This window comes from Chiroxiphia lanceolata, chromosome 16 (assembly GCF_009829145.1).
Source record: "Chiroxiphia lanceolata isolate bChiLan1 chromosome 16, bChiLan1.pri, whole genome shotgun sequence".
Lineage (NCBI taxonomy): Eukaryota > Metazoa > Chordata > Aves > Passeriformes > Pipridae > Chiroxiphia > Chiroxiphia lanceolata.
Genome location: NC_045652.1, coordinates 9,447,972 through 9,474,163, shown reverse-complemented (window position 1 = coordinate 9,474,163; position 26,192 = coordinate 9,447,972). Strand labels below are relative to the sequence as shown.

General features: G+C 43.9%; 2 protein-coding genes across 2 annotated transcripts; both read right to left on the bottom strand.

Moving 5' to 3' along the window:
- Positions 1 to 308: 308 nt before the first annotated feature.
- Positions 309 to 11,950, bottom strand: DAGLB (diacylglycerol lipase beta). Its single transcript, XM_032703651.1, has 15 exons — positions 11,754 to 11,950; positions 11,121 to 11,272; positions 9,143 to 9,317; positions 8,377 to 8,638; positions 8,158 to 8,283; positions 7,048 to 7,175; positions 5,926 to 6,052; positions 5,503 to 5,586; positions 4,974 to 5,051; positions 4,555 to 4,635; positions 4,335 to 4,462; positions 3,785 to 3,853; positions 3,623 to 3,695; positions 2,894 to 3,147; positions 309 to 1,479 (listed from the first exon to the last, which is right to left on the bottom strand). The coding sequence occupies exons 1-15, from the start codon at positions 11,846 to 11,848 to the stop codon at positions 1,287 to 1,289; spliced, it is 2,025 nt and encodes a 674-aa protein (XP_032559542.1). The 5' UTR covers positions 11,849 to 11,950; the 3' UTR covers positions 309 to 1,286.
- Positions 11,951 to 12,798: 848 nt separating this feature from the next.
- KDELR2 (KDEL endoplasmic reticulum protein retention receptor 2) lies at positions 12,799 to 25,702 on the bottom strand. The gene is made up of 5 exons (XM_032704048.1): positions 25,484 to 25,702; positions 19,213 to 19,313; positions 16,136 to 16,294; positions 14,821 to 15,073; positions 12,799 to 14,024 (listed from the first exon to the last, which is right to left on the bottom strand). The coding sequence occupies exons 1-5, from the start codon at positions 25,572 to 25,574 to the stop codon at positions 13,990 to 13,992; spliced, it is 639 nt and encodes a 212-aa protein (XP_032559939.1). The 5' UTR covers positions 25,575 to 25,702; the 3' UTR covers positions 12,799 to 13,989.
- Positions 25,703 to 26,192: the final 490 nt, after the last annotated feature.

The following is a 26,192-nucleotide window of genomic DNA, read 5'->3' as shown; positions in this document are numbered from 1 at the left end:
GTTGTTACAGCTCCTGCTGCTGCTTGGGCAGTGGTTCAAAGCTGCTGCCAGCCAGGGCAGGATCTCTGTTCCACTCCACTGTCTGCAAACAAAAGTGTTTTTCCTTTGAAACTGTTACAGTTTGTGCTTAAATGCCCCAGATTCCAGCCTTTTATTTCCAGCCGAGCTCTGTGTTGGCTTCTCTCTCTCCGAGTAGCTGCACCCGAATGTGCTGCCCTGCCCTCCCCAGCCACGGGCAGTGGTGGGTGACACTGCAGGACCCCAAGAGCACTGTGGTCCCTGCACAGCCATCACTGGTACCTGTCATCTCACAGGAGCCAAGTTTTTATTGTGTATTTAATTTTGTCTCCATATTGAATATCACAGCAAGAGCAGCCACACAGTTAATTCTCAACCACATCACGTTACTTTTACTTACATCAATTTTTTAAATAAATGCTGCTGAGCCTTAAAAAGAAAAAGAAAGTTAAAATAGTTACACACTAAAACAAGGAATCCACTTTTTTAAAAGCAGTACAACTGGCTATATATTTTTGGCAGAATAGGATCCACGCTCAGTAGCCAGAGCTGGAGCTAATGATCAAGATGATGCCAGGGTCTGGACAATGGGGGTTTTTTTCCTTCTCATTAAGTAGTTTTAGTTTAAAATCAATAAAAGTAGTGATGTGGATCAAGAAATACAAAAGACAGATCTAAGAATATTGCACATGTATATTCAAATAGCATTTAACCACAACTCCCCCACACTGGGATACCAGCACAATCTGTAAGAAAAATAGTGCAATCACTGAGAACAGCCTGAGCCAGACCCGGCCCGGGGCCAGCCCACTCACCCACCTCCAGCCCTGAGCTGCAGCAGCACTTCCAGCCTCCTTCCCTGCAGCGCCCTCAGCTTCCCAAAGGTCGGGCCGGCGCAGACAAGGGTATGAAGTGACTTGGAAGCAGAAGTGGATGTTTGGATTCGTAAGGACGGCAGGGCCGTGTCCTCACACACATTCACTGTGTCAAGTGCTCAGCTGCCCCCTCGGCTCCCGGCAGCGGACACGGGCTCGGCCGGGACTGATCCGCTCGGGAAGAGCCCGACCTCCGGCACAGACGCAGACTTGGTGCTTCAGCCAGCACAACATTCCCCGAGGTCGCTGCAGAGGCAAGGGCAGTAAGACCCTTGTTCATTTTATGCAGTGTGAGAAAAGTACTGAAATCCACTTAGGCATGGAAGTGGAATGTGTCCTGAATACCTGAAACCTGCAAAAAAAGCCCCCCAGCTCCTCCCCGAGCTGTGTTTGTTATACTGCACCGGGGGTGTATTCTCGTGTCTGACAAGACAGACACTCTCCCTGTTCCTGAGACAAACTGTTCAGAGCTTTGAGCACAACATCTGGCATGTGGTCTGTGATCATCTTGGGACTGATTAAGATGCTGCTGAAGACTGTTTCGTTTGACCATCTCGCCGTGTATTTAATGTCTGAGGAACACAACCTAGAAAAAACCACACAACAAATGCAATGGCTCAGACTGTCAGGTCTGGAACAGACAACCTGGAGATTCCTGACCTTGCTCAGGGAGGAACTGGAACCCTCTCACAGCCCCAGGTTGGCTCCCAGAGAGCTGCAGGTCTGACCTTCAGCAAACAGCTGGAAATGCTGCCTTTAAGTGCCTCTGAAGGCAGAACTGCACCAAATTACACTGGGCCTTAACTGGAAAAGAAGACATCAGAGGATCAAATAATCCCGCTCCCAGGAACATGGAATACAGTCTGAGCAAGGAGAGGGAGGGGGTTAAACACTGCACATTCACATGGTTAACATCAAATTTAGGGAATAAGTCACAGTAGTATCATTAGGAGTCTAGGCAATGGAGTTAATGCTGCACATATGATGCACCATTCTGTAAAATAAAATCCCAAATACATGATGGGGGCTCTTGTGTGCTAGTCCAGCTTAAAAAAAAAAAACCACCAGGATTAACTGCTGTGCTGTGGAATAAAAGATGGAAAAGAAATTAATAAAGTAGAAGAACAGCCATCGAGAAAACCTTGATGGTCAGGCCCCAGGTGTTCAAGTATCCAGCTTGTAAAACCAGTATTAAAATCATTAAAGATTAAAGATGTGAAGCTTAAACAAAATAGTGATCTATTGAATGATTTCTTCAATTCTTTTCTTTCCTCTCTGTAAGGTACAATTTCTTTTTTATTCTGTAAGATGGTCTCAGATGTGCAAGTTACAGATGCTTTTATTTCTGTTTCCGAAGAATGACATGAGAGGATATCAAGGCCTGTCTGGCTTAGGGGTTTCAGGTTGCTTTGTCTACAAAAACCAAACATCAACAAAACACACAAAAAACCCCTGAACATGACACTGCCCCAAGGAAGCCACAATCCTCACTCTTCCAGCAGTTTCAGCTTTCTGCTGTCTTTGTCTCAACTTCCTGCATCCACAGAAAAGCAGCAAAGGACAGGGAACCAGAGGCTGTGTGGGCACACACTGGTTACTGGGGCAGCTGCACCTCTCCAACCTGGCAATATTTGGCCTCTTTCTCATGCCCATCACTCATGTGACTACTCAGTAACAAGGTATTTTGGTATCACTTCACTACTATCAGGACCTAAGACTCAGGCAGGAACTGCAGTCTGGCAAAGCTGAACGTAACAGTGTTAGTGTTTAAAATTCCCACTTCAGCACCTGCAGGATAAGACACAAGGAGGAACAGTGTCCAGGGTTTGAAGCCAGGAGGCACAGAATAGAACCTGAAAGGCTGGGCAAGAACCACAAAGGGGTACTGGAGATGCAGAGCTGGAAACACATCACAGAGCTGGAAACGTACTTTGAAAGTGAGCAGCAGCTTTAAGTAGGCTTTAGGAGCACAGGCCAGTGGCATTCATTACTCTACTTACCTCCGAGAGCTGGATTCTTCTACAATGTGGATAATCTTTCCAGGAAGATACAGATGAGGATACTGAGGTGGTGAATTCTGATGTGATTCATCGTCAAGGGCGTTGTAGGACGGTGAGCGATGAACCATTAAACTCTCCTCAGCCAGCAGGGGCTGGCTCAGGGCTTCTTGGTTCCTCCCATCCAGCTCCGTTGGGAAGTCATCGGGATCTCCTCCAAATACCTCGTACCAACACCCCCGCAGCAAAATCTGGTACTGGAACCAGAGAGAAAAAAATGTCAAATTGAGGTTTGGCATCTCCTCAGGTAACTTATTCTACTCGTGTGCTTGCACACACATCACCTGGGACTACAATTAAAAGATTAAATGTTACTGCGTGCAGATGCTCCCCAAACTCTGATAATCTCTCCCTATCGCATTTTCTCCACAGTAATTTTCATTTCACCAGTGTGTAACCCAAGCCTATAGTAACACTACAAAAATAATTTCAGGTCTTTGATGTTGAGCACTGATATCTCCCAGGTCTTGATGAATCTTAATTTCTAACAATACAGTTTTATAGGACAGGAGAGTAACACAAATGTCCCTGCATTAAAAACACTTTTGTTCCAAAACACAGCTGTAACTTTCATCTTTAAGATCCAAAATACACAGTAATTGCCCATTAAAGCTGGGGTTTAACCCAGGTAACCATTCCACTGACTTTTAACCAGGACCTGCATGTAGTTACCTTGGGTCTGTTGCAGTTTGCCACAATTCTCACTATTCTCCTCTTTAAATCCTCCATGTTGGGCATACTTAACCTGTTCAAACACAGAACAAAGTAAAGCAAAGCCTCCTATTTTCTGCAATCAAACATATCTCTGAAGATTTAAAAGTGTTTCCAACTCACCTTGCAACAAGGTCCTTTCCAACAATGACTGAAACAATGAAGTGCTTAGTGTAATCTGCAAGTGATTTGCTTAAAGAAAAAAAAAAGATGCAGTTTAGATGCACTAAAGAGAAAAGCACACTTTAGTTTTACAATAATGATTATCGTTCAATAAAAATACAAGTATGTGGCTGCAGCAGCAGCATTTGCAGTCAGTTCCTCAGTGGGCTTTCAGACTTCCTTGCTAAAGATGCCAGAGTAACTTCAATGCTGCTGGGGTGTGTACATGTCAAACAGGCCAAAGCAGACAAGTCTGGTAAGCATTTTATTTCTGAAACATTTATTTTAAACTGTAATTGTACTACATGACAGAATTCCCTAGATGTAGTTCATTCTATAACACTCCCCCAGGGACTCAACTGTAACTCAAGATGGAGTTGTAATTTTAGGGAAGAATGTACAAACAAACTCTTAGCACAGTCAAGCCCACAGTTACCATCTAACACACCTGTCAACCACCTGGAAGACTTTTACATCTTAGTCAGAGAACCAAACAACAGAAATGTTTTACCTTAGGAGCCCTCCTGGAGGAGAGAAGGCGTAACACTTCAACGTGGGGAAGGAGTTCCTGAGCATGATGGCCAAGATGGACGCTGTCCCACCACCCAAACTGTGGCCAACTATCACAAGTTTATATTCCTAAGGCAGAAAGAGAAAACAAACTTAGATAGACACAGGAAAAGCTTTGTGCAATTTTTCTGGCAAACCAAATTATCTGGAAGGTAACTTACTGGAGCAATAGTGAAAGCCTGGTTTAAAATTCCATCATTTATTAGTTTTCGATAGATGTAAGTTGCAGCTTGAGTTATTCCCTGCAAGAGAGCACGTGAAGTTAGAAGGGTGTATCACCTGAGGGGTGATGCATGTCTAGTTTAAATACACCACCATCACAGAACAACCTTCTTTTTGCAAAGCTGCTCTGCTCTTTAACATGCTCCTGACAGAGGTCTGGTTATAACCACGTGGTCTGTACATGTTGTATGTAAGCATTACAAATTCTGCCTTGCAGTTCCCAAGGCAGTATTTGATGCAACAAGCACTGAAGTAATTCGTGCAATCCACCTCACAAGCAGAATATTCTTCTGTTTAACTAAAGGATCCCAGATGCTCACAGTTTGTTGATCTACAGCCAGCTCCAGACTGCACACACCTTATGCACAAAGCCATTCTCCAGAACATCCTCCAGCGTCAGGTCTTCGCAGTCTGCTGAGAGATCTGTGAGAATGTCCTGTGAACAAGACACTATGGTCAGACCTCCCTGCAGGGCTCTGTGGCTCCTGGGTCACGCTGTGCCACTCAACACTGTCACAGGGACATCACAACCTGGCTGCCAAGTGTGTGAGCAACACATGTCCCACCAGACACCACCACACAAACAAACAATACAGAGCAACCCCAAGTCTGAGTTCCACTGTTTCCAAGCTGCACACACACACACATTACTGATGCACCTCCACTCACAGTGAAACAGAATTACCACCTCCTGTTCTCCACACTCTCTTCCAGTGGCACAGGGAATATTACCCATCCAAGGGCAGGAGGGCTTACAGCTTGAGCCTGGAAGACTCATACCCATGAGTGAGTTATTTTTACATGTGCCAGCATAACACAAGTTCCTCAAGGTAGTTGGAGTTCACTCATTTCTATAAAGCTAATTATTGATATCAGAAGGATGATACCTCAAAAGACAAGGTTCCTCTCACTGCAACCACAATAGCTTCTTTTTTGTGATCCAAAGCAACAAAAAATGGAATCTCATAGATCTGGAGGGGAAAAATGTAGTCAGTAGAGACATCAACTTTTTATAAGAGCAAACACTTGTTCTCACCTTCTGAAAGCTCTTACTGAGCTCCTTATTGTATTATGCAAAGAATTTGAATTGGTCTCTCATCTAGTTATTCTAAGTGCCTTTTTTGCAATACTGAAACAGATTTATGTCAATGGTTTCATGGCTCTTCCTTTAGATTAAGAAAAAAAAATCAGAACTGAATGTGTTCATTTGGCTTTGCATGTTGCACTTTATAAATGCTAGACCCTTCACCCCTTGCTTTCCCTGAATTAATTGCTCTGAGTTTTGCAGAATGCCTGTCCAGGTTGTTTACCTTGTTATGAAAACTGATATGAATGAAGTCTCTGTACTGCAGTCCTGTTATTTTTAGGATGGATCCAAAGTGAAAGTTATGCCGATCACTGCCCGTTATATCAGAATCTGTTGGTCTATTTCCGCAACTAACAAACACAGAAGAGAAAAACTTTCATGTTCCAATTTTTTAGGTTTCCTTTCAAGGAATCAAACTTATATTTGCAGAAGAATTAGTGCCAGGAATCAAAAGTGCTGCTTTTTTTTTTTTTCCTTTTTGCAACAGCACCAATAGTCTGATACAAGATGTTACCTCTGCCCACAGACTTGGCTCTGCCTGGGCAGCCCTGCCACACATTTTCAGTTCAACCACTGGCAAATCTGCTACAGGACCATCAGCAGAGCAAACAATGCAGTAAGAAAAGAATTCTTAAGATTACAGGCCAATGAGAAAAAATACAAACAAGGAAAAAGGAAATTCAAAACAAATTCTATACAGCAAGCTTATCTCATTTTTTATCCACTGTATTATACGGGTTTTTTTTCCTCCAAGTCATTTATATTTCAGTAAGTTATATTTATATTTCATGTTACTAATTAAGGAAATCATGGTTACACTCACAAATGTCAGTGGTCATGTAAATATACAGTAATCCTACACAGCAATATGCAAACTGAGATACTGACTCTAAACATTTTTGATTAAAGGTGTTCAAGGGAATAAAAGGGAACCTGGTGGGACACGGAATTTTTGCTAATTCCTTAAGACAGGGAAAACTGTTGATAGACTTCTACTGCTATACATACATCTGTGCCAAAAAAGCATCTCTAAAAAGCCTCATTTTAAAACATGTTTAGTTTAATTCCAATTTTTCCTCTGCCATTTTGCTAAATGAATTTTATTTATCTCAATCACAAACTTCTGTTATGAAAAAAATACCTAATCTGTTTGAGGGTGTAAAGACATTGGAATTTTGTTTCTACAGAACTCATGAAAGATAACTATACCAGTCAAGCTCATATATCCCCATTAGTGATATAATTTAATGAAACAAAAATATTGCTATTGAAACTATTTTATTTCTGCTAACACTAGTTAAATAGAAGGCAGCTGTGTGTTTTTAAGGTCTTGGGTCAAACCTACCAGTCACCTTTGAGCTTACAGAGTGCAGTAAATGGGCTGGTGTATATGTAGTAGGGCCAGCCATAGGCAGCTGCAGCAAACAGCATGTAGTGAGCAGCATTCTCCAGCTCCACATCCAAATCATCAGTCTGAAAGGACACAGGGAAAGCAAATGAAAGAGAGGGAGGAAGGAAGGTGTTAGGCAGCCTCAGAATAAAAACTGAACACAGATAAGTGAAAATTAAGGCATGATGAAATACACACTATCCAAAGGGAAAATCCAAGGTCTAAGAGGAACTAAAAATAGCCACTCATATTCCAGGAAAAACTCTGTTTATTTACGTAGCTACACAGCTGAAGAACCTTAAAAAGCTCTCATTAAATGAGTTTCTTCCAATGCTGATACACTGATAAGCTCAGTGCTGAAAACAACATTCACTCCAAATATGTTACTTAAAGGAATGGAATGTCAAAGAGAAGGCTAAAGAGTCTGCTGCAGATCTGACTTACAAGGCACAACCCCATCATACTAGCTGGATTCAAAAGGGAGTTGACAGAGATACACTAGTTAAAGTAGAATTAGATATGTGTATTAAACACAGACCAAAAGAAGTGAAAAAAATTTACAAAGGTATTTTGCCACCAAAGAGTAATAAAAATGAGTTAGCAAACTAACCCATCATCTGCAAGCATTTAAAAGATGCTATTTTTGCATCTTACCTTGTCTGGGTATTTGCAGCAGACAAACAGGCTACAATACACACTAAAAGAATAGCTTCTTAGGTCCATGCAAATAGTACAAAATATTTATTTTCTCTCTGTTCCCTTTCTCTCCCAGCTGTTCAACAATGATCTAATGTCCTAAATGGTTCCTTTTTTGCACTTCATTCCCCATTCAGATATAAGTTCTACTTATGCAAAAACAGAAAATGTCTTGACCACAAATTCATCAAGCTGTTTTCACTGCATCTATTAATAACTTTAACTGTTACTAGTTTTTACAGTAGTGTCTAATTTTGTTTAAGAAATTAACAAAACAAAAAAAATCCCTCTACACAGTGAACTGCATTTCATGGTCTGGTGTTATCTCCCAGAGTAATTACAGCAGAGGCTGCACCAACCCTATCTTACCACGAGAGATGACGGAGAATGACACAGGACTTCTTCAGGCTCTTTTGGGCAACTCTCCATTTTATCTTGCTCCTGATGGAGCAGAATCAAACCAGCTGCTATGTCACTTGGCACCAGATCAGTGTCCTGTATAGAGAAATGAAAGAGGCTGTTAAACCACCCCACAGCTCAGCGTGGCCCAGCTCTCTGCCAGAGCAGGGGGAAGGGGGTCGGTCTCACCGAGAAGTAGGTGCGGAAGAGCTCTGCGATGCTGGTGAAGGCCACCCGGTGGTCGTCATCCTGCACGATGCAGCAGCACAGCAGCCTGATCCTCTTCTCCCACACCCTGGTGGCCGAGCTCTTCACGTTGTAGAGCAGCTGCCCCGACTGGCTGCTCTCCAGGTTCCGACTTACACCATCCGTCAGGTAAAGTGTCTTCTTCCCCCCCAGCGGGTCAAAGACAATGACGACTCCGATGACGGTAAAGATGATGATAACCCAGCTGCAGAGCAGAAGGGAGTGGGATAAAAGTGTGACACCAGATACTTCTGACAAGTGTGGAAGTAATCCCAACTCCAGATCTTGACAGACCAAAACCAAAGCTCGGTATGAAATTCTGTATGACCACCCCCTGGTCCTGCCCTAAGGGTGCAGGGCTTGTTATTGGGCTTTTAACACTGGGCACAAGAACAGCGCTGTTGGCTCGTTTCACACAGGGCAAAAACTCGAAATAACAGCACTGTGCTTTGGGAACAGCAACCCAGAAGTGTGACAGCTCCATTTCTCACCACCAATTCGGTGATCTGGTTACTACCCCTTTCACATTTATCCAGTTTTCTACACTCCCATCATCCCTCTTACCCTTTCTGATCTTCACCTCATCTCCTTCACTCCAGCATGTGCTCTTTCAAGGCAAGTAGCTCAAGTTTGTTTAGGAAAGGATATTCAACTCATGTTCCATTTCATGTACACTACCAAGCTCAAATTTGTGGGGAGGCATCTTTACCTGGCAATAACTGTCCAAATGATGGCATTTATCACAGTCTTCTCACAGTGCACACTGCTGTCTGACACCCACACAGCTCCTAACACAGCCCAGATGAATTCAGGGAAATAGAGAAGCAGGCGAGTATAAAGTACTTTGGGAAGTGATTTTCTTGGGCCGGGATTAGAAATTGTTCCTGAAAGTACAGAGAGAATTTAAAACAAGAACTGTTCACAAATGCACTTCAAGTACATAAAATCCTACCTGGAAATATGAACTTTCTGAGCTTTAGAGAAAGTAAAATACTTAACTAAAACGATCAAGTATTGTCATACTAATGGAGAGCTATCATTGAAGGTGAGGAAAGAAAAACAACAATAGGTTTATAGGTGTGATTCTCAGAATCTATTCTACTAAGACTCCAAATACCTCTCCAGTCAGACACAGTTCTGCACTGAACTTGAGGCAGCAGTACTGTGCCCAGCATAAGCCAAAGTTGCCAAAGCTGCATTCCAGGAGCACTGGCTCACCTACAATTCCTCATGACTCTTGGTGCCTACTTTTATTATTCTATTTAGCTTTTAGTTGGCTGAATATTTAACTTTTAGGTGCTACTTTGCTGGGCTATGGTGAAGTTCTGGCTATGGAGTCACTAAACAGTAACAGGAGAACAAAAGTAGGACCATTACCAGGACAAATACTTCTCAGACTATTTTCTGTATTGACAATTTACTAATAACCACTTCCTTTTAGCACTCCTAGGCAATAAAGAAGGGAGTAATTTTTGGTCAGCTCATTTCCTTAAACCAGTTTGCTGCTCTCAGGGTAATGAGGTATTGGGGGGGGGTGCTCGTGTGTAGACAGGACGATTTATAAAGGCTTAAAACACTGCAGAACAACAAAAACGTTGGAAATTCTTTTCCATTTGTAAAGTTGTGGTTCACACCCTGTGACAAAGCTGTTTAAAAAGCCCTCGATCCAGAGGGTGCTTTTTCCCATTCCCAGGTTGCAGCCTGTACTGCAGCAGCGTGGTTGCTTACTCAGACACAAATCAGACTGAAGTTTTTCCTCAAAACAACTTTTCCTTTCTCAGCACCACCCCCCAGCGTGTGAGGTCCCTCTAGGAAAACCAGCGGTCAGATTCCAGGCCAGGATTATCATCCACAACTCTGCTCTGACATAGTTTCTCTTCATGCACACTTTAAGCTTCTTTCCACTTAAGTAATTTAAACAGTTTTATTTATAGCATGTTGTGAGAACCAACATATTAGAATTTGTGGGGTCTCCTCTGTTAGTCCAGAGACCACACACATATTCCAAATTAATCGTCTTAGCATTACTTCGATAATCAGGTGCCTCACCAGAACAAAAAGCTTTCCTAGCATTTTTTAACCCAAAATAAACCATTTCTACAAATGAGTAGAAGTTGCATTGGGGTCCTTACTTCCGTTCAGCCATTCACTTAAAGCTGTAGGTCTCATTTAACAGTACTTATTGTGTTAGTTTTATTGAGACATTTATACAAATCACTTTCCTGTGTGGTTTTTTCCCCAAGCAACCCGCTGCAACTGAGGAACTTTCACAAGCCATGACTAAACCTGCCCCTGCGAGGCTAAAACTAACACAATACTTCAGATGGGAAAGTGATTTTTGGCTACATTCCCCTAGACTCCTGTCAGAGAGGTGGAGCAGTGTTCCATCAGAGGTCATGGTGAACCCAAAGGGATTTTCATGATGCTCTGATGGCAATGGACATATCTCTATTAGCACTTTGTCCTAATAACAGCACTATCAACAGCCCAAAGCTATTGTCTACTGATTATAATGGATAATATTAATATAGCAAACATATTAATGGTTACAGAGAGTTTTTAAAGTTTGACTACCCTTAAAACACCTCAATTTTTTTGCAGTTTTTTTAATGTCAACTCCAGATTAAAAAAGCACAGCTATTACAATCCTACCAGATAAACACGAAATGGTATTATTAACTATTTACCTTGCATACTGATGTACACAAGAGCAGATAACGCACATATTATGGAAGCCAGGAGGATGATGAGGACGAGCAAGTAGCTGTGCAGCAATCCCCCCCCGGGACAGTTAAATTGCCCCTTGTGCACCGTGTAAAGGACAAGGATCCCAATCCACCTGCAGGGAAGCCAGATAACAAAAGTTACAGTTCGAAAGGAGAAGTGCAACACTGCAAAGTGATCGCCTGATCGGCAGTTTCGATCTTAATGAAGGCATTGCACAAAGATCGATAGCAGGGGAGCTGTTACATAAGGAACGTGTCAGAAGGAAGCGACCACAAGGATGCTCCGCAGGAAATACAACTCAGCCGTGTGCAGCCCGGGCTCCAGGCTCCTCACTGCCTCAGGTCCCACAGAATCCAGGCCGCGGGACAAAAAGGAATCACCCCAATAATTACTGCAGTAACGAAACCACACGAGCGCTGCTCGGGGATTGGACACAGCGGGCGCTCACGGCCCGGGGCACCGACAGCGCCGCAGGTTCCGTGTCACGGCTGCTCCCGCCGCTGCTCCCGGGGGCACCGCCGCGGGGCTCCGCGCACCCCGCCGGGCTCCGCGCACCGCGCGGGGCAGCGGTCCCCGCGGGAAGCGCTCCTTACCACACCAGCCGCACGAACAGCTCGAAGGCCCCCGGGAGCACGAAGTCGTCGCTGCCGATGGCCCAGCGGCGGCCGAACACGACGAGCCCCGGCATGGCGCGGGCCGGGCCGGGCTCTCACCGCTCCCTCAGGGCCGCGCGGGCCCCGCCCCCGCCCTCCAGCCCCGCCTCCCAGCCCCGCGGGGCCGTGACGTCACGGAGGCTCGGGGCACGCACGCGCCAGGAGGTGCGCGCGCGGGGTGGCGGGAAAGCCGGGCCCTCGCAGCGCGCGTGCGCGGGCGGGCGGCCCAGTCGCGGCGAGCGACGCCCGAGGGGCGGGGCCGGTTACGTCACGGGGCGCCTCCGTGAGGGGCGGCGAGTTAATTTGTGAATTAGTGAATTACAGCGCAAAGCACCGAGGGAGGGCAATGAGCTCCCTCGGACCAACACACACAGCCGTGGCTCCTACCGAGATCGCGCTCTTGTATTTCACCACAGGGACACATCTGGTTTTTGATCACCCGGGCTGCTCAGCGTCGCATCTGAGATAGTGGAGACTGCAGCACCTCAGCACCCACACTGCACGTAAACACTACTCACCTGGGGTTAGGAATGAGAACCATCACTGCCGAGGGAGATACTGATGGCAAATTCACTCAGAGAAGATAAACACTTTCTTGAAGATAAAACACAAGCACCAAACCCTCCTCTGCACAAGGCTGGAGTCACCACTGTGGAGACTGCAGCACCTCTGCACCCACACTGCAAATAAACACTATTCACCTGGGTTAGGAATGAGAACCATCACTGAGGGGGGAGATAATTTGCTATCATTAACTCGAAGATAAATACTTGAAGATAAAACACAAGCACGAAACTCTCCTCTGCACCAGGTTGGAGCCACAATCGCTTCTTCCACCAGTGATTATGCCCCTCACACCCATAAAAAATTCATATTTCAGTACTGCAAACAATGACATTAAGCAACTTGCCCACACAACAACTTTTCACCCAGGCTAACAGAAAACTTTCACACTCAGGAATGAAAAAAAAAAAAAAACCCAAAATGTTTTCACCATTTCATAAAGTGTTTATTGAGGATGGTAACACAGGATAAATCATGCAACAGCTCAGTAAAAAAAGGGAATCATTTAAAGGATGAAGAATGGTAACTGGTGCTGCTGATTTTGAAAAGTTTATAAAAAAAATATTAATTGTCCAAAAGTGACATTGAAAACCACTTGAAGCTGAACATGGAAGTTGCTTATAAAGCATTCATTAAAAAGAAAATGTAGATATTGTTTAAAATGATCACCTACAGATTACTGCAATCAACTTACAAGTCTCCCATTTCTATAGCTGTAATGGTGTAGCAGGGCTGTACACATCCAAGATATTTAACCTTCTTTTCCTGAACAAACAATATAGTCACAAACACGTGCCACCAATGAATACAAGTGCACCTCTTACCCTTCACAACCTGCACTGCCAAGTGCTTTCATTATTGGGATTACCTTCCCAAACATCATGGCAGAACAGGAAAAGGCCCATCCTTGTGGCCTGAAGCAATTTCCTCATTGCCCTCTTGCCATCAGTCTGTTTTAGAAGGGGAACAACTACAAAATGTGACTGTTCCCCTTCTGGCACCAACAGATATTTTGAATAAGGAACTCCATGTCAGCAGATGGCACAAAGACTGGGCACCAGCACATCACATCAAACATCGGTGGTTTCAGATTTAGAGTTGACATATATTCGCCTTTTGGAAAAAAAAATAAATATAGTGGAATGAAAATTGAATCAAAGGGAAAGAACAGATGACTACCATCCATCAAGGAGGCACATATCTGTGCACTGAAAAACAAAAAAAAAAAGGAAAAAAAAAAAATCAGTCATTTCAAAGAAAATCTTGAAAATTAAAAAAACGTTTGCACTTGTTCCTGGTCATAAACAATCTCACAAAAATCTCACTTTTGGAACTATTCCAATTGAAACCATACACTGAATTTATTAATACAGTATAAGTTTCTTTATGTAAAAAATCTTTATACATAGTAATAAAAAAGATAAAGGCAAGATGCATCAAACAGAAATCTGCTGGTTGTTTTTCCTCCGTTCTTACAGAGCCGCTGATGACTACCTGCACTATAAAGAGCTGTGTTTCTGACTTTCTGTCTCAAGCATCTTCGCCTTTGCTTGTGATAAGGATTGTTCTGTCCAAGCATCCAAAAGGACAGATGCTGGTGATGTTTTGGCACTTACGCTGGCAAACTGAGCTTCTTTCCCTTGAGTACTGTAAGGAAAAGTAGGGAAGAAAGCAGTTAGCAAACCAAAGTTGTGATGCAGGAGAAGCACACACTGCTGAAACGTCAAAGGGACCAAACCCCATCACACAGAGTCCCTTTGTCGTGAGATGGGTACACTGCAGACGGTCCTCCTAAGCTGCCTCTCTTTAACACATACTGGTAAAACTAGGATCAACAGCAATTCTAATCTTGCCCTCTTGTGGCACCCTGGAATTCCCACTTTTCACCCTCATAGGACATACCAGCCCATGATCATGGTCTCTTAAGAGTTATGACTAAAGTAAAACAGCCCCAGATAGCTTTGCAGTTACATAATGGAAGGTGGAATGTGAGCAAGGGCAGAATTACTAATGCCCCCAGCAGAAGTGACTGCTTCTACAATCAGCACAAACAGAAATATCCCAAACCCTTTGGATTCCCAAGGTATTTAAACCACTGAGAAAGGTGTCTGTAAGCCTGGGATCTGCACATGACAGTGGTGGTCAGGAGAAGCAGAACGTTCATGTTTATCAATGGAAGGCAACTGCAACATGTATTTAGCCCTACTTAATGTTTTTCTGTAAGTTCACCAGACCATTTACACATTTATATTCTACCTATACACAAAAACAGTCCTCAGAAATGCCCCACAATAGCAGAAAGCACACTTGATAAATTAAGGAGATATCAGCAATAATTTACACACAGAATCAACAACCTTGTAATGCCAATACAGCAGATCCCTACGAACACATTAATTGCTACATTCCACAACCTGAAGCTGGAGGTTACTGCACTACTTACCTTTTGTAACATACAAATAGAAGAAGTCACAGTACAGAACGGTCTGGACCACACCAGCAACAACAGCTATGAGGTCAAAAAATCCCTCAAAATAGTAGCGCCAAATCCAGTTGACTAAATACAAGGCACGGTACAGACCCAAGAAGAAAAGATAGTGAGTAGTGATGGTCTCTGCTTCCCCAGTTTTGCTGATCATAAAAAGTTGAGGGAGAATAGCAACCGATTCAAGATAGATGGAGAAGGTCCACAGTATCTGAAAGGAAAAAAAACGCACGTTTATTCAAGTGTCTTACTGATAAGAGAAGGACAGAAAACATTTGACTTGGCTTGACTTTTCACTCTCTAGCAATGTTATGAATGAACACCTGTTCATACAGGTACATTATTTTGGCAAACATTTTAGGTACAGGAAAAACTAAGTGAAAGCTTCATAATCAACCACAGGATGGCACGAGGGAACGTTCCTGGCACAGAACACTCTCTCCAAAGCAGCTGTGCAGTGAGCTGGCACACACAGGTTCACTCACAAGAAAACCTGTGTGCATTCAGCTCAGGAGTCACAGTACCATGAAATACAGCTTACAGAGCTGGTGCTGTGAAAAGCTGCAGAGAAGATGAAGTGCTTTCCCTCCCCATGTTCTTTCACCTTTTATCTACTGGTTTAAAGGATGAGTTAATACAGAACAGATTTTTAAAGTAATGTCTCAAAGTGCAGCAATTCAATTTCCTTTACTCTCTAATAGAATTGTATAACTCTAATGAAGCTTCAAATGAAGCTCAGTCCACTTAAAATAAGCATATGAAGTTACTCTCTATTTCATGGGAAAAATTACCTGTTTGAACTCTAATTCCATTTTTAATATAATTTTTCTGCCAGAAAAACACACAGCTGCACTTCAAATACAATGCAATTCTTTCTAACACTCCAGACCATTTGCAGTTTTACAAAATTTAAGAAGTATTCTAATTCCTTTTGTTTTCACCAGGTGGCACCAACTATTCACAAACTGCATTCTGGGGCATTTCTTTTACAGACAAAACAAAAGGAAGGACACCTTTGAATTAATATAACCATCAGAGTGTACTGGGAAAAATACAGTCTTCTGCTTAATAAAATAACCAATGTTGATAATAATGCTGGTCTCCTGAGCTGTCCTTAATTTGCACAGACACCTACACTCCACAGATGCATTAAGGAAAGGATTAGCCTGAACCTACTAAACACCATTCTTTTGTCAGCCTAAAAACGCTCATCTTCATGTTTGAATATTTTCAGGGAAAAAAAAATACAACCTCCTGCTCACAATCAACTCACCTCCAGAGGAGAGAAGTCATGATTGACAAGGAATGAGAGCCCACCGACAGGAACGATCAGGAACTCCACTCGGAAGGTGTCGTGGTTTCCATCGTAGGTGGCCTTGAACTTCATGTAGATCAGGTACACGGTGGCGTACGAGCAGGCGATGTAGATAAGCTGGAGAGCAAGGAAAGAAAAGAAACAAAACCCAAAACAATCCATAGAGGTTGTAGGAACAGATCAAACTCCCCGAACAACAATATCCCCAAGCACTAAGAGGAGTAAGTGTGGTCTGTTCTGGTTGGTTGCATTGTTTGTTTATGTGATTTTGCAGGGTGTTGGTGGTATTTAACTTTGTCAACACCAGTGACTCTGGGCTCTACTGGTTTTGTTGCTTTAAAGGCATCGCCTGTCTCTGGTTGAAGTGACTGTCCAAAGGTGCTTTGAAGACCCTTTGCTGAGTAGACAGAACTAAGAAGTGACTGGGGAAGGAATACCCCTACTGCAACTGCAAGGGAAGCACTGGCCCCAGACATTTACATTAAAAATGTGCAGATGCATCCATGCAGTAATGATGGAAGGGGCCTTTCAAAAAGCTCAGCGTGGTGTAGCTCATGTGGCAATTAAAAACCTATTCAACAAGCCCCATTCAGACTCAGCCATTTAACATATCACAAATTAGCTGATTTGTGATAGACCTTTAAACTCCTCTAAAATCTGAAGAGCAGCAAGTGGACACTGTTCACCAACCAACAAGGCACAAAAGCTGCAAAACTAACAAACTGAGAAGCAGCTAACCAGAATTCAGTTTGAGCTGAATGTCTAATGTTACCGTTTTTAATGGTTCTGGTACAGTAGACTTCATAGCTATTCCCCGTGGAAAAAGCAAAAAGCCTCATTTTACAGATGAGAAAACAGAACCAGAGAGAATCTATGACTTTCTAAAGGTCAATCTGCCACCATCAGGACAGAGCTCACACTGTCCTGGAGTCAACACAGTACAGCAGACTAGACAAATAGTTTAGTTTCTGCCTCAGTTTCATCACAAAGATTAAATATTCCACACCATTTATCACATTAAATATGGGTTCTTTACAACTGAAAAGTAACTGATTAGGAAGCCCACTGTTTGCAGATGCTATTAATCACTAAAAGCTCTGCTCACATTAACAAAATGATGCAAATCCTGTATTAAGGAACACAGAATCCAAATGCTCTGCTACACAAGCACCCCAACTGACTGGAGAAAAAAGTTAAAGGACAGGATACAGGGAACTCCTACTACAGGTGTAAACTAATAGCAATTTGTATGGTCATAGAAGACACTAAGAAAGTGTGAATGGATCCAAACTCCTTATATTACAAATTTCTTCATGACACTCAACAAGATTTCATTTTTAAAGATACCAAATTAAAAGAATGTTAGAAAAATGACTGCAGAGTGCACTGGCAGAAATGCAACCAATACTCAGCGACAGGTACCATGAAAAGGAAACTGTAAAATAGAGAATGCTACAAATAACAAAAACCAGTCTGCAGGTCATTAAGAACAGCAGATAGGGTCAATCTGTGTAGTTCTGTATGTATTCCTGGAACACAGAAGAAACTAATTTTCCTAAATATCTGACAATCAGTGCCAGACAAATACAGCAAGTTGGTACCTGTAGGTTAACTAATATTTCTCAAAAAATACCGAAGAAAATCCCAACTCTACAGAAATTAACAACTTTTTTTGCTGCAAATAACAGTATTTTCTTCAGATTAGAAAGTTCATCACCTTATGCTCTGGGTAAGCTGATCTGTAGCAGTTCCTATAGACTCCTAAATACATGGAGATAGAACAAGAAGTTGTGTTGGGACACTCAAGCTTCATCTTGACACTGCAGTAATGGGCTGAAAAGACACTTATGTCCAAAAGCCTTTCTAAGCAGTAAACTTAGAAACTGCAATAGAAGCTTCCATTTGGCAAGTTAATATTGGATTTGAACAGATTTGAACTCTTTAATTACTGGAAAGACTCAGTTTAGTGTGAAGTTGAGTATCACAAGTGTCATTTCCCACATTCATTCCATTCCTAGTCAGAAAGGCCACAAAACAAAGATATGGTTATGACCCCAAATCACAACCAATACATAAATTGCAAAACCCCCCAAGGGGCTCCTCTGGTGCACCAACAGTACCTTTCAATAGTCTCAGAAATTACACATGGAAAAAGCTTGTGTTTCAAGAATATTTTAACCCACAGCTCTTCATCTAGACTGCCAGTATTGAAACTTAGGCATACACATGTGATTTGTTAGAAATGCAAGTTTAACATTCAAAATTTTATTTTACAGTATTATTCCCCTAATTCTTCCACACATTTTACATTACTGATTATCTAAGTACTTCCTCCTGGCAAAGTTACACTATCCTCTGAATTAAAGCTGAAAAGCATCAAGAAAATCCAAGAATAAAGGAACTGGATTAAAAAAGCAACTGCTCTGGTGCCACAAATGCACCAGTCTGAACTGGTGCCACAAATATGCTGCACTCTCATAGATTACTGCTTTATTTTTTTTGTACTTGGCATGAGAATTGTAGGACTAAATAAGAAATAACCCCAAACTGAGGCTCCCTAACATTCAGTGGGCAAGTGAACAGGGTACAATCTCATGGAAGTGACATTCCTAAGAGAGTGCTCCTGTCAACCTCTGGTCAGCCTCTGACCAGACACTGGCTGCAATTCTGGCAGTGCATTCTGAATACTAATTTACCTTGTAGTGGATAAAAAGAGATTTACTTATGCTCTAATGTCTCAATTGAGAAATGCAATTTATTTCAACCATTCTCCCAAAAGCTTTTATTTTCAGTAACCAAAATAACACTTGTTCTAAGCGTCACAGTCCCCATACAAACAGGTTTTAAAAGCTGCATGTAGAGTGTGGAAAAAAACCCAGGGTTTTGAGTCCATCTTCCACATTCTTTATCCAAAGCCCATCTTAGCTTATTCTGTAACAACTGTGCAGTGGGCCATTTAAAGAGGCTTTTATTAATGAAATTATGCACTCTGCAAGCAACATCACTAGCTTTTCTAACTCTTCAGTATACTCTACCTTCATAGATGTGTTATACAATGAAATGAATGAAGTGAAGAGGTCCAGGTAACGGGTAGTGAAGACCAGTGCAAACAGAAGCTGGCTTTTCCCAGAAATACCTAAAGTGATAAAGGAAATAACTGATTATTCAAAAAGTGATGATGTGCTTTAAAACACTTGATGCTGAGGATGAGAAAGGATATAGCCTTCATTTCTGTGCAAGTTGATTACACAATTAGGACAAATTCCAAGCTTCCAAGGTGTACAAACATAATTATAAGCCCAAATAGCTTAGTAGTGTGAAAACAGGCAATTCAATTCAGAAACTTAATTGACCACATGGTGGGAAAAATAACAAACAGTCAAAACTAGATGCTACTATGTACTATAACAAAATTTTAAAAAGAGAGAGAAGTGAGCTAAAATGTCAGACATCTACATAGCATCTTCAAAGCAACTTTTGATTCTAGGCCAAAGCCCCAGTGTCAAAATGTTTGTACTTAACTTCAGGCACTAGAGCTGAGTTAGAAGCATAAAAGCTTTGCACAATCAGTCACTAAAAGCTTCTGAAAACTGGGCTGAAGCATCTCTCCATAATACTGATGTGGTGGTGTGTCACAGCAGGGGAACAAAACAACCTACCCCTGTGCCTCTATCTTGTTATTCCAATTATTCTTGTTTTCAGTCATCCAGGGTGAAAATAATTGAATCTGTTCAGCTAAGCATGCAAATCTCGTTCAAAAAACAAGAGGGAAAAATACTCTGTAGGAGAGGGTTATGATGCAAGGCTCAAAATCCTTGTCCCTTAATACAGAGATATTTCTATAAAGGCTTTTAATAACAGTGCCATAAAGCAATTAACAGAAGGCTATCTGTTATGGTTATTGAACTCCTTTTTCACTCCAGCTTAAGGAACAGGGAATAAGCTGCCCCCAGTGAAGGAATTTTATGTTTATGTATAAAGTACAGGAAAACTGAAACAGTAACAATTAAAAAGGAGGTTGTTGGCAACTTTCATATGTGAAACGTCTGTGGGGTGAGCCTGACTTGCCACCTACAGAACAACCCAACTGCAGTGTGGGGAACAGCAAATGCCTCAAAATCTACAGCTGTGAGGCTGTAAAGCCCCAGAATAAAACTTGCAAGTATGAAAAAACAAAACAACCCCTCCCAAAAAAACCCACAAACAAGCTATTTCCCAAAATTAAAAAAAAAAACCAAACAAAAATATCTGATATCTCTTGAACTAAACTCCATTGAACAGACAGCTGAAGCAGCACCCTGGGCTGTCCCAGGAGTGCTCCCCAGCATCACCCCTCGCCAATAAAACCTCTCAGCAAGAAATGCTGTCCGAAGGTCAGGGCCCACAGGACAAAGAAATCCACCTGGACAGATCACAGAACAGCAGCACACTACAGCATGTAATTACACTAAATTATTTAGCATGCTATTTTCTTTTAGTAACTAACTGTGAACAGCAAAAAAAAAAAAAAAAGGCATGTAAGATACATTAAATATCAATAACAGCTATAAATTTGGATCTGGATATACTGTCACAGACATACATATACTTGACAAATTCCTCTAAGGCATCAGCAGTCTCACCTCCTCGACCCCAAAGCTGTAATTTTTATTAAGGCTTTCAATACATTCACTGATTTTTTTAAGCTTTAGGATAGTTGTATGTTCCTGAAACCCATCCTAAATCCAAGATTAGACTCATTTTCAAGTTAAGTAGGCTAGACTACACTAGGCAAGGTTCAAAGTATAAACCAAAGGCCTATGGAGAGACAGGAAACTGGGAGAAAGTAAGATCTATACCATGAGCGAAGATGGAGGGAGGGAGTAGGTAAAGACTCTGTTGTACGAATTTGATGCACTTCCTTCTCCCTTTCTTATTACACCCACAAACATTCCTTAGTTCTTGAGCTAAATAAAAACATTTTTATTTCTTCTTTCCAAGCTCTGGTCTCAAATCTGGAAGAGCCAAACCTTTCCTTTTTGTTCCATCCTCACACGTGGAAAAATTCCTTCAACTTCCGCGCTCCAGCTTGGCTAAAAGCCATAGCATGAAACTTTAATTCAAAAGCTCTGCTGATTTTCACTGCCAGGGAGGAGAGCACAGCTGGAATTGTAGGACCTTCTGATCAACTTCATTTTGCTCTGGTGAGTCAGGTAAGGAGCAAGAGGCCGAGCAGAGGCATTCAGCCAGCCCAGCTCGGGAGTGTGTACAGCACTTACTGACTGTGAACTGCACATCACAGCCAGAAAATCTTTAAACTAAAGCTTTCCAAAGGAAAGTCAGTCCATGCTTTGCCATGAAAACTTCACAGACTTTGTGAAATAAAAAAAAAAAGTTAGTTTTGTTCTGTATGAAGTTCACATCAGCCACAGAAACACACCATCTTTGATTCTGCTAATAAAATACTAACATCAACAATGCTGTACCTTCAGTTAAATAACCCAACCTAATTCTGAAGACAAATTTTTCAACACAGAAGTATTTTCCTTCAAAGAGAGAGAAGATATTCCAAAGCTACCTAAAGCAGCAGTTTTTGAGAAAATACAGGCAAACTGGCAGCAGCCTATGGTAAAGTACTGTCTAAAGTCTTCAACATAAGTGTATGATCTGGTCAATAGCAGACACAGAAAACTGAGATACAGCTACACTACCTGGCAAAACTATAACATATTTACTGCCTACAGTACTTTTTTAGAGTATTTAGCATATTTCAGTATTCAGCCTTGCAACTGCAGGTCACCTTTAACACTTGACAAATTACCAATACGCGCAAATCAATTTTCAGGCAGTAATTTGCACTGCAAACAATCTAATTTTACTTGAAATGGGAAAGAAAATACAGTCTGAACATGACAATATTTGAAAGCACAGGATTCCTCAAGTCTCACAAATTTTCTAATTATGACATGAAGCAATAATGGAGTTACCTGCTACATTCTCCACGGCTCTTATCAATAATTTTTGACCTGCTGAGTGGCAAACGTTTTTCTAAATTTTAAACCTGGATACTCAAATAACTATACATGCAAAAAAAAACGTTTCCCTGCCAGCTCTGAAATTCTGAAATCACAATTTGATTTGCTTTCCTCTTGTTCTCTTTTCAATATACTGACTAAATCAGATAAACAATTAAGTTCGTCAAACGCTTCTGAAACCCAGACTGCTCCACAATGCAGCTTAGCCCAGCCTCACCTATTTTCCTCAATTAGAGGAGTCTCTTTTTAGCATAGAAAATGGGGACTGATGTGTCTTCAGGAAGCAGCAGGTTGCAGCAGAGGTGCACAGGCTGTCTCCCTCATCTCCAGCTGCTTTTACAGGCCTTCGAGCTCCTCTTGGAACAAAGGCCTCAGACACGGATGCAACCAGAAGAGAGGAGTCGGCACCATGTGCTTTGCCAGCTCTTCATGGATCACAGCCTTACAGTTCAGCCCTGATTTATTTTCTAAGCCTCTGCTGCTGCAAAAGTGCACAGTTACAGCAGCAGCTGGTTTGCTCACATTTCCTCAGTCACCAGTAACCAGGAGGTATAAGTTTATTTAATTTATAAACTGCCCTAATAACCATGCAATGTAAAGGAATGGCAGAAAGCCCTCTAGAAGAGGCTCTTGGCAGCTGCTCAACATTAACTGGTAACAATTTAGGCGTTACTGTCCTGTATGACTTTACAAACATATTTTATGCAAATATATATTTACGAAGTTTTCATCAGTAGAAACCTCAACTGACAACAACAAACCACTAGAAGGAACAGAAGAGAGCCCCAAAAATAAAATTCTTTGAGGTGTTTGTGTTCTCTAGACAAATTTATTAGGCCTCAGACAGTGATCTCAGCAGTAACATGGATCTGGATTTACTCCTGAGGACTCAGGCAGAACTGGAAGACTCCAAAAACACCAATCCTTGATACACACACCCCTGTTTCATTTTTTTTTGCTCAGGAAAATGAATGAAGCAGACATTTCCTACTGAAAGAGCCCATGCACGTGTGTGTTCAGGGATGCTGGCTAACCTGGAAAAGGGAAGAGCTGAAGGCTCTATGTAATAAAAGCTTTCTTTCCTGTATGACTGGTGTGAATCTGCTTTCTTATGAAGAAACCCCTCGTAATAGAGATCCTTAATCACAACTGACTTAAGATAAGCAACATCAGATCACTTTTTAAGCAGAAAGATGGGACTAGGTCACACTGTACTACACTGCGTAAATAACCTCAGTCCAAAGGTCACTTAAGAATCTCTTGGCTCAAACCCTATTTGAATTTTAGCCTTGCACTAGAATGTCTTTTTTCCTTCTTCAGACAACAAAAGATATTTAGTTTTTAGATAATTAACTCTGTTCCTGTTTGTAATCTCAACTGCGTTTCCCAAGTAAAACACAGGACAAAACTCTACAGAAGAGTTGAAGAAGGCAAGGCCCTCTCCTTCCAGATCCAGACAGGATTCCTAAAGCACTAGAGACTGAGCCAGGTAAGTGCATTGGGAGGGTGCTCTTGCACCCCATGACCTCAGGAACAATAGTTCTGTGCTGCTGCTGCTGCATGTGGACCTGGAGTCATTTGATTGACCTCATTTGTAAAGTTAACAACAGTTTTTACTTTAAGTTTGTTTAAAACCAAAGCTATTAATTTACTTTTTAAAAATCAAAACTATTCATTCACTCTTTTTTTTCTTTGCACTATCAAGTGATTATCAAATGACTTGACGTGAAAACATACAGAACCTGCACTTCCTCTTACCTGTAGTGTAAATCTCTTTCATTTCCCCATTAGCAGTTATTTCAGGTTACAGCTTAAACTAATTCTTCACGCTTTTAACTGAAGACTTTATGAATACATCTGCTCAACAATGCTAACCTGGTATTTGAATAATATCTCAAGTCAACACACGGCAAACTGATTTCAAGAACAATCACCCTCACTAACGAAGGAGCAGCTCACCGGAGAGAAGGCAAAGTCAAGCTCACAGTCAAACTCCGGTGCACAGCAAAAATGGTATTTGCAGGGCAGGCGGCCCGACCCACGTAACACACCGAGCACGGAAATGCCCATTTTGAATGACAACAACTCCCGGTTTTCTGAAAGAAATCAGCTATGCTGCAGTTATGGGAACTGCCTGCAATTCCCTCCAACCACCACACCGTACACCAGGAGGGAGAGAGCGACGCGCAGCACACGGGATTCGAGCAGGCCCGTGCAGAGCAGGGGGGAGCAGCCGCGATCCCACCCGGGGGGCGGCGGAGCGGGGCTCGCCCGGCCGGGACCCGGCGCTCCTCCCGCTGCCACGTCAGACGGGCCCGCCGATCCCGCCTGGAATCTCTCTCCTACAGCTTCCTACTGCAGCCGGCCAGGCAAACAAACGCCCTAAAACCGGCACGAACCGCAGTCCAATTCCTGCACAAAAGGGGAGCGGGGCCGCCGCGGAGGGAAGGCGCGGAGGGAAACTTCGGGGGCTGCGAACTGCGAGCCTGTGGCTCCCGGCGCCGCTCCAAACCCGGAGCTGCCGTGGAACACGGGCGGCCCACAGGCCGAGCAGGGCCCGGGAAGGCGAGGAACGAGCTCCAGCGCCTTCCCCGACGGCGGCGGGCGCGGGCAGGGATGGAGGGATGGAGGGATGGAGGGAGGCGGCTGCCCGCCCCGCGGGGGACGCATTCCTCCCCCTCCCCTCCTCCAAACCGGCCTCCCCATTCATTCGCCCGCCGCCGGGGAGTTACATAAGGAAGGAGCGACCCTCCCGGGCACGGCCGGAGCGGCGGTGCCCAGGGATTAAAGTACAAATAATTGTAACCACAACACCGCTCAGGGAACGGCAGCTCCCGCCGGCGCCCCCCACCCCGAGCAGGGATGCGGCTCCTCCTTCCCCCCCCACTCCCGGCTGCCCACCCGCTTCCCTAGCGCTGGATTTGGAGGGGGCCGAGCCGGGGAGAGGTCAGGAGGAGGACAGAGCCCCCTCCCCTGCGCAGAGGGAGCGACCGTCCCTTTTCACCTGCGCGGCCCCAGTCCCGCCCGCCCGACCCGGGAGCCCTCGGGGGCGCCCCAGGGGGGTCAATCCCCCCTCGCCGCCTCTCCCCGCTCCACCACGGCCCCTCCCGGGCCGGCAGGACCCCCCACCCCATCCCGGCTCGCCGGGCTCCCTCCGGGGCGCGGCCCCGCGGGGGCGATCGCAGCGGCTGCGGGGGCGATGCCGCCCGGCCCCCGGCGGGGCTCCCCCCCGGGGGGGGCTCCACGGCCCGGAGCCGCCCGGCCGGTCCCGCCCCGCGGCCTCCGCACGCACCCGCGCAGGAGCGGCTCTTCCAGATCTTGAGCAGCAGGATGATGATGGCCGCCAGGTGGGACAGGTCCCCGGTGAGGCGGAAGATGTTCATGGCGGCGGCGGCAGAGGCGGCGGCGCAGCCGGAGCCGGGGAGCGAAGATGGCGCAAGCTCAGCGGGCACCGAGCGACGTGGCCCGGGGACGTGGCCAGGCAGCCCCGCGCCGGTGCACGCCGGGAAGCGGGGGGGGAGCGCCCGCCCCGCTCCGCCCTCAGCCGGGGCCGCCCCGGGAACCGCGGGCCGGGCCGGGCGGGGGAGGGCTGCGGGGCTCGGCCCTCGGGGTTTTTGGGTGTCTAAACTCAGCAGTTTGGATATGTAAGAGCTAATAAATATATATTAATAGCTGCTGTCGTGTTCTGCGAAAACGAGCGGTTGATTTGATGCATGTTTGGTATCCTTTTAGGTGAAAATCTATATAAGTTATTGGAGCGGGTCCAGCGGAGGCCACAAAGGTGGTGAGGGGTCTGGAGCCTCTCCCTTATGTGAAAAGGCTGCGGGAGCTGGACCTGTTTAGAGAAGAGAAGACTGAGAGGGGAATCTCATAAATACACATAAATATCTCAGAGGCGGGTGCCAAGAGGATCACAGAATCATGGATGTCATAGAATGGTTCTACGGGTTGGAAGGGACTTCAGAGATTGTCTCATTCCACCTCCCTGCCACTCACTACAC

Excerpts from the sequence above, each read along its gene's own strand:
- DAGLB (XM_032703651.1), bottom strand. The coding sequence starts at position 11,848 with ATGCCGGGGCTCGTCGTGTTCGGCCGCCGCTGGGCCATCGGCAGCGAC. Across the intron at positions 11,273-11,753 it reads CTGTTCGTGCGGCTGGTGTG|GTGGATTGGGATCCTTGTCC; the intron begins GTAAGGAGCGCT and ends GCTTCCCTGCAG. Across the intron at positions 5,587-5,925 it reads ATATCAGTTTTCATAACAAG|ATCTATGAGATTCCATTTTT; the intron begins GTAAACAACCTG and ends TTTCCCCTCCAG.
- KDELR2 (XM_032704048.1), bottom strand. The coding sequence starts at position 25,574 with ATGAACATCTTCCGCCTCACCGGGGACCTGTCCCACCTGGCGGCCATC. Across the intron at positions 19,314-25,483 it reads GAAGAGCCGCTCCTGCGCGG|GTATTTCTGGGAAAAGCCAG; the intron begins GTGCGTGCGGAG and ends TTATCACTTTAG. Across the intron at positions 14,025-14,820 it reads CTATTTGTATGTTACAAAAG|TACTCAAGGGAAAGAAGCTC; the intron begins GTAAGTAGTGCA and ends TTTTCCTTACAG.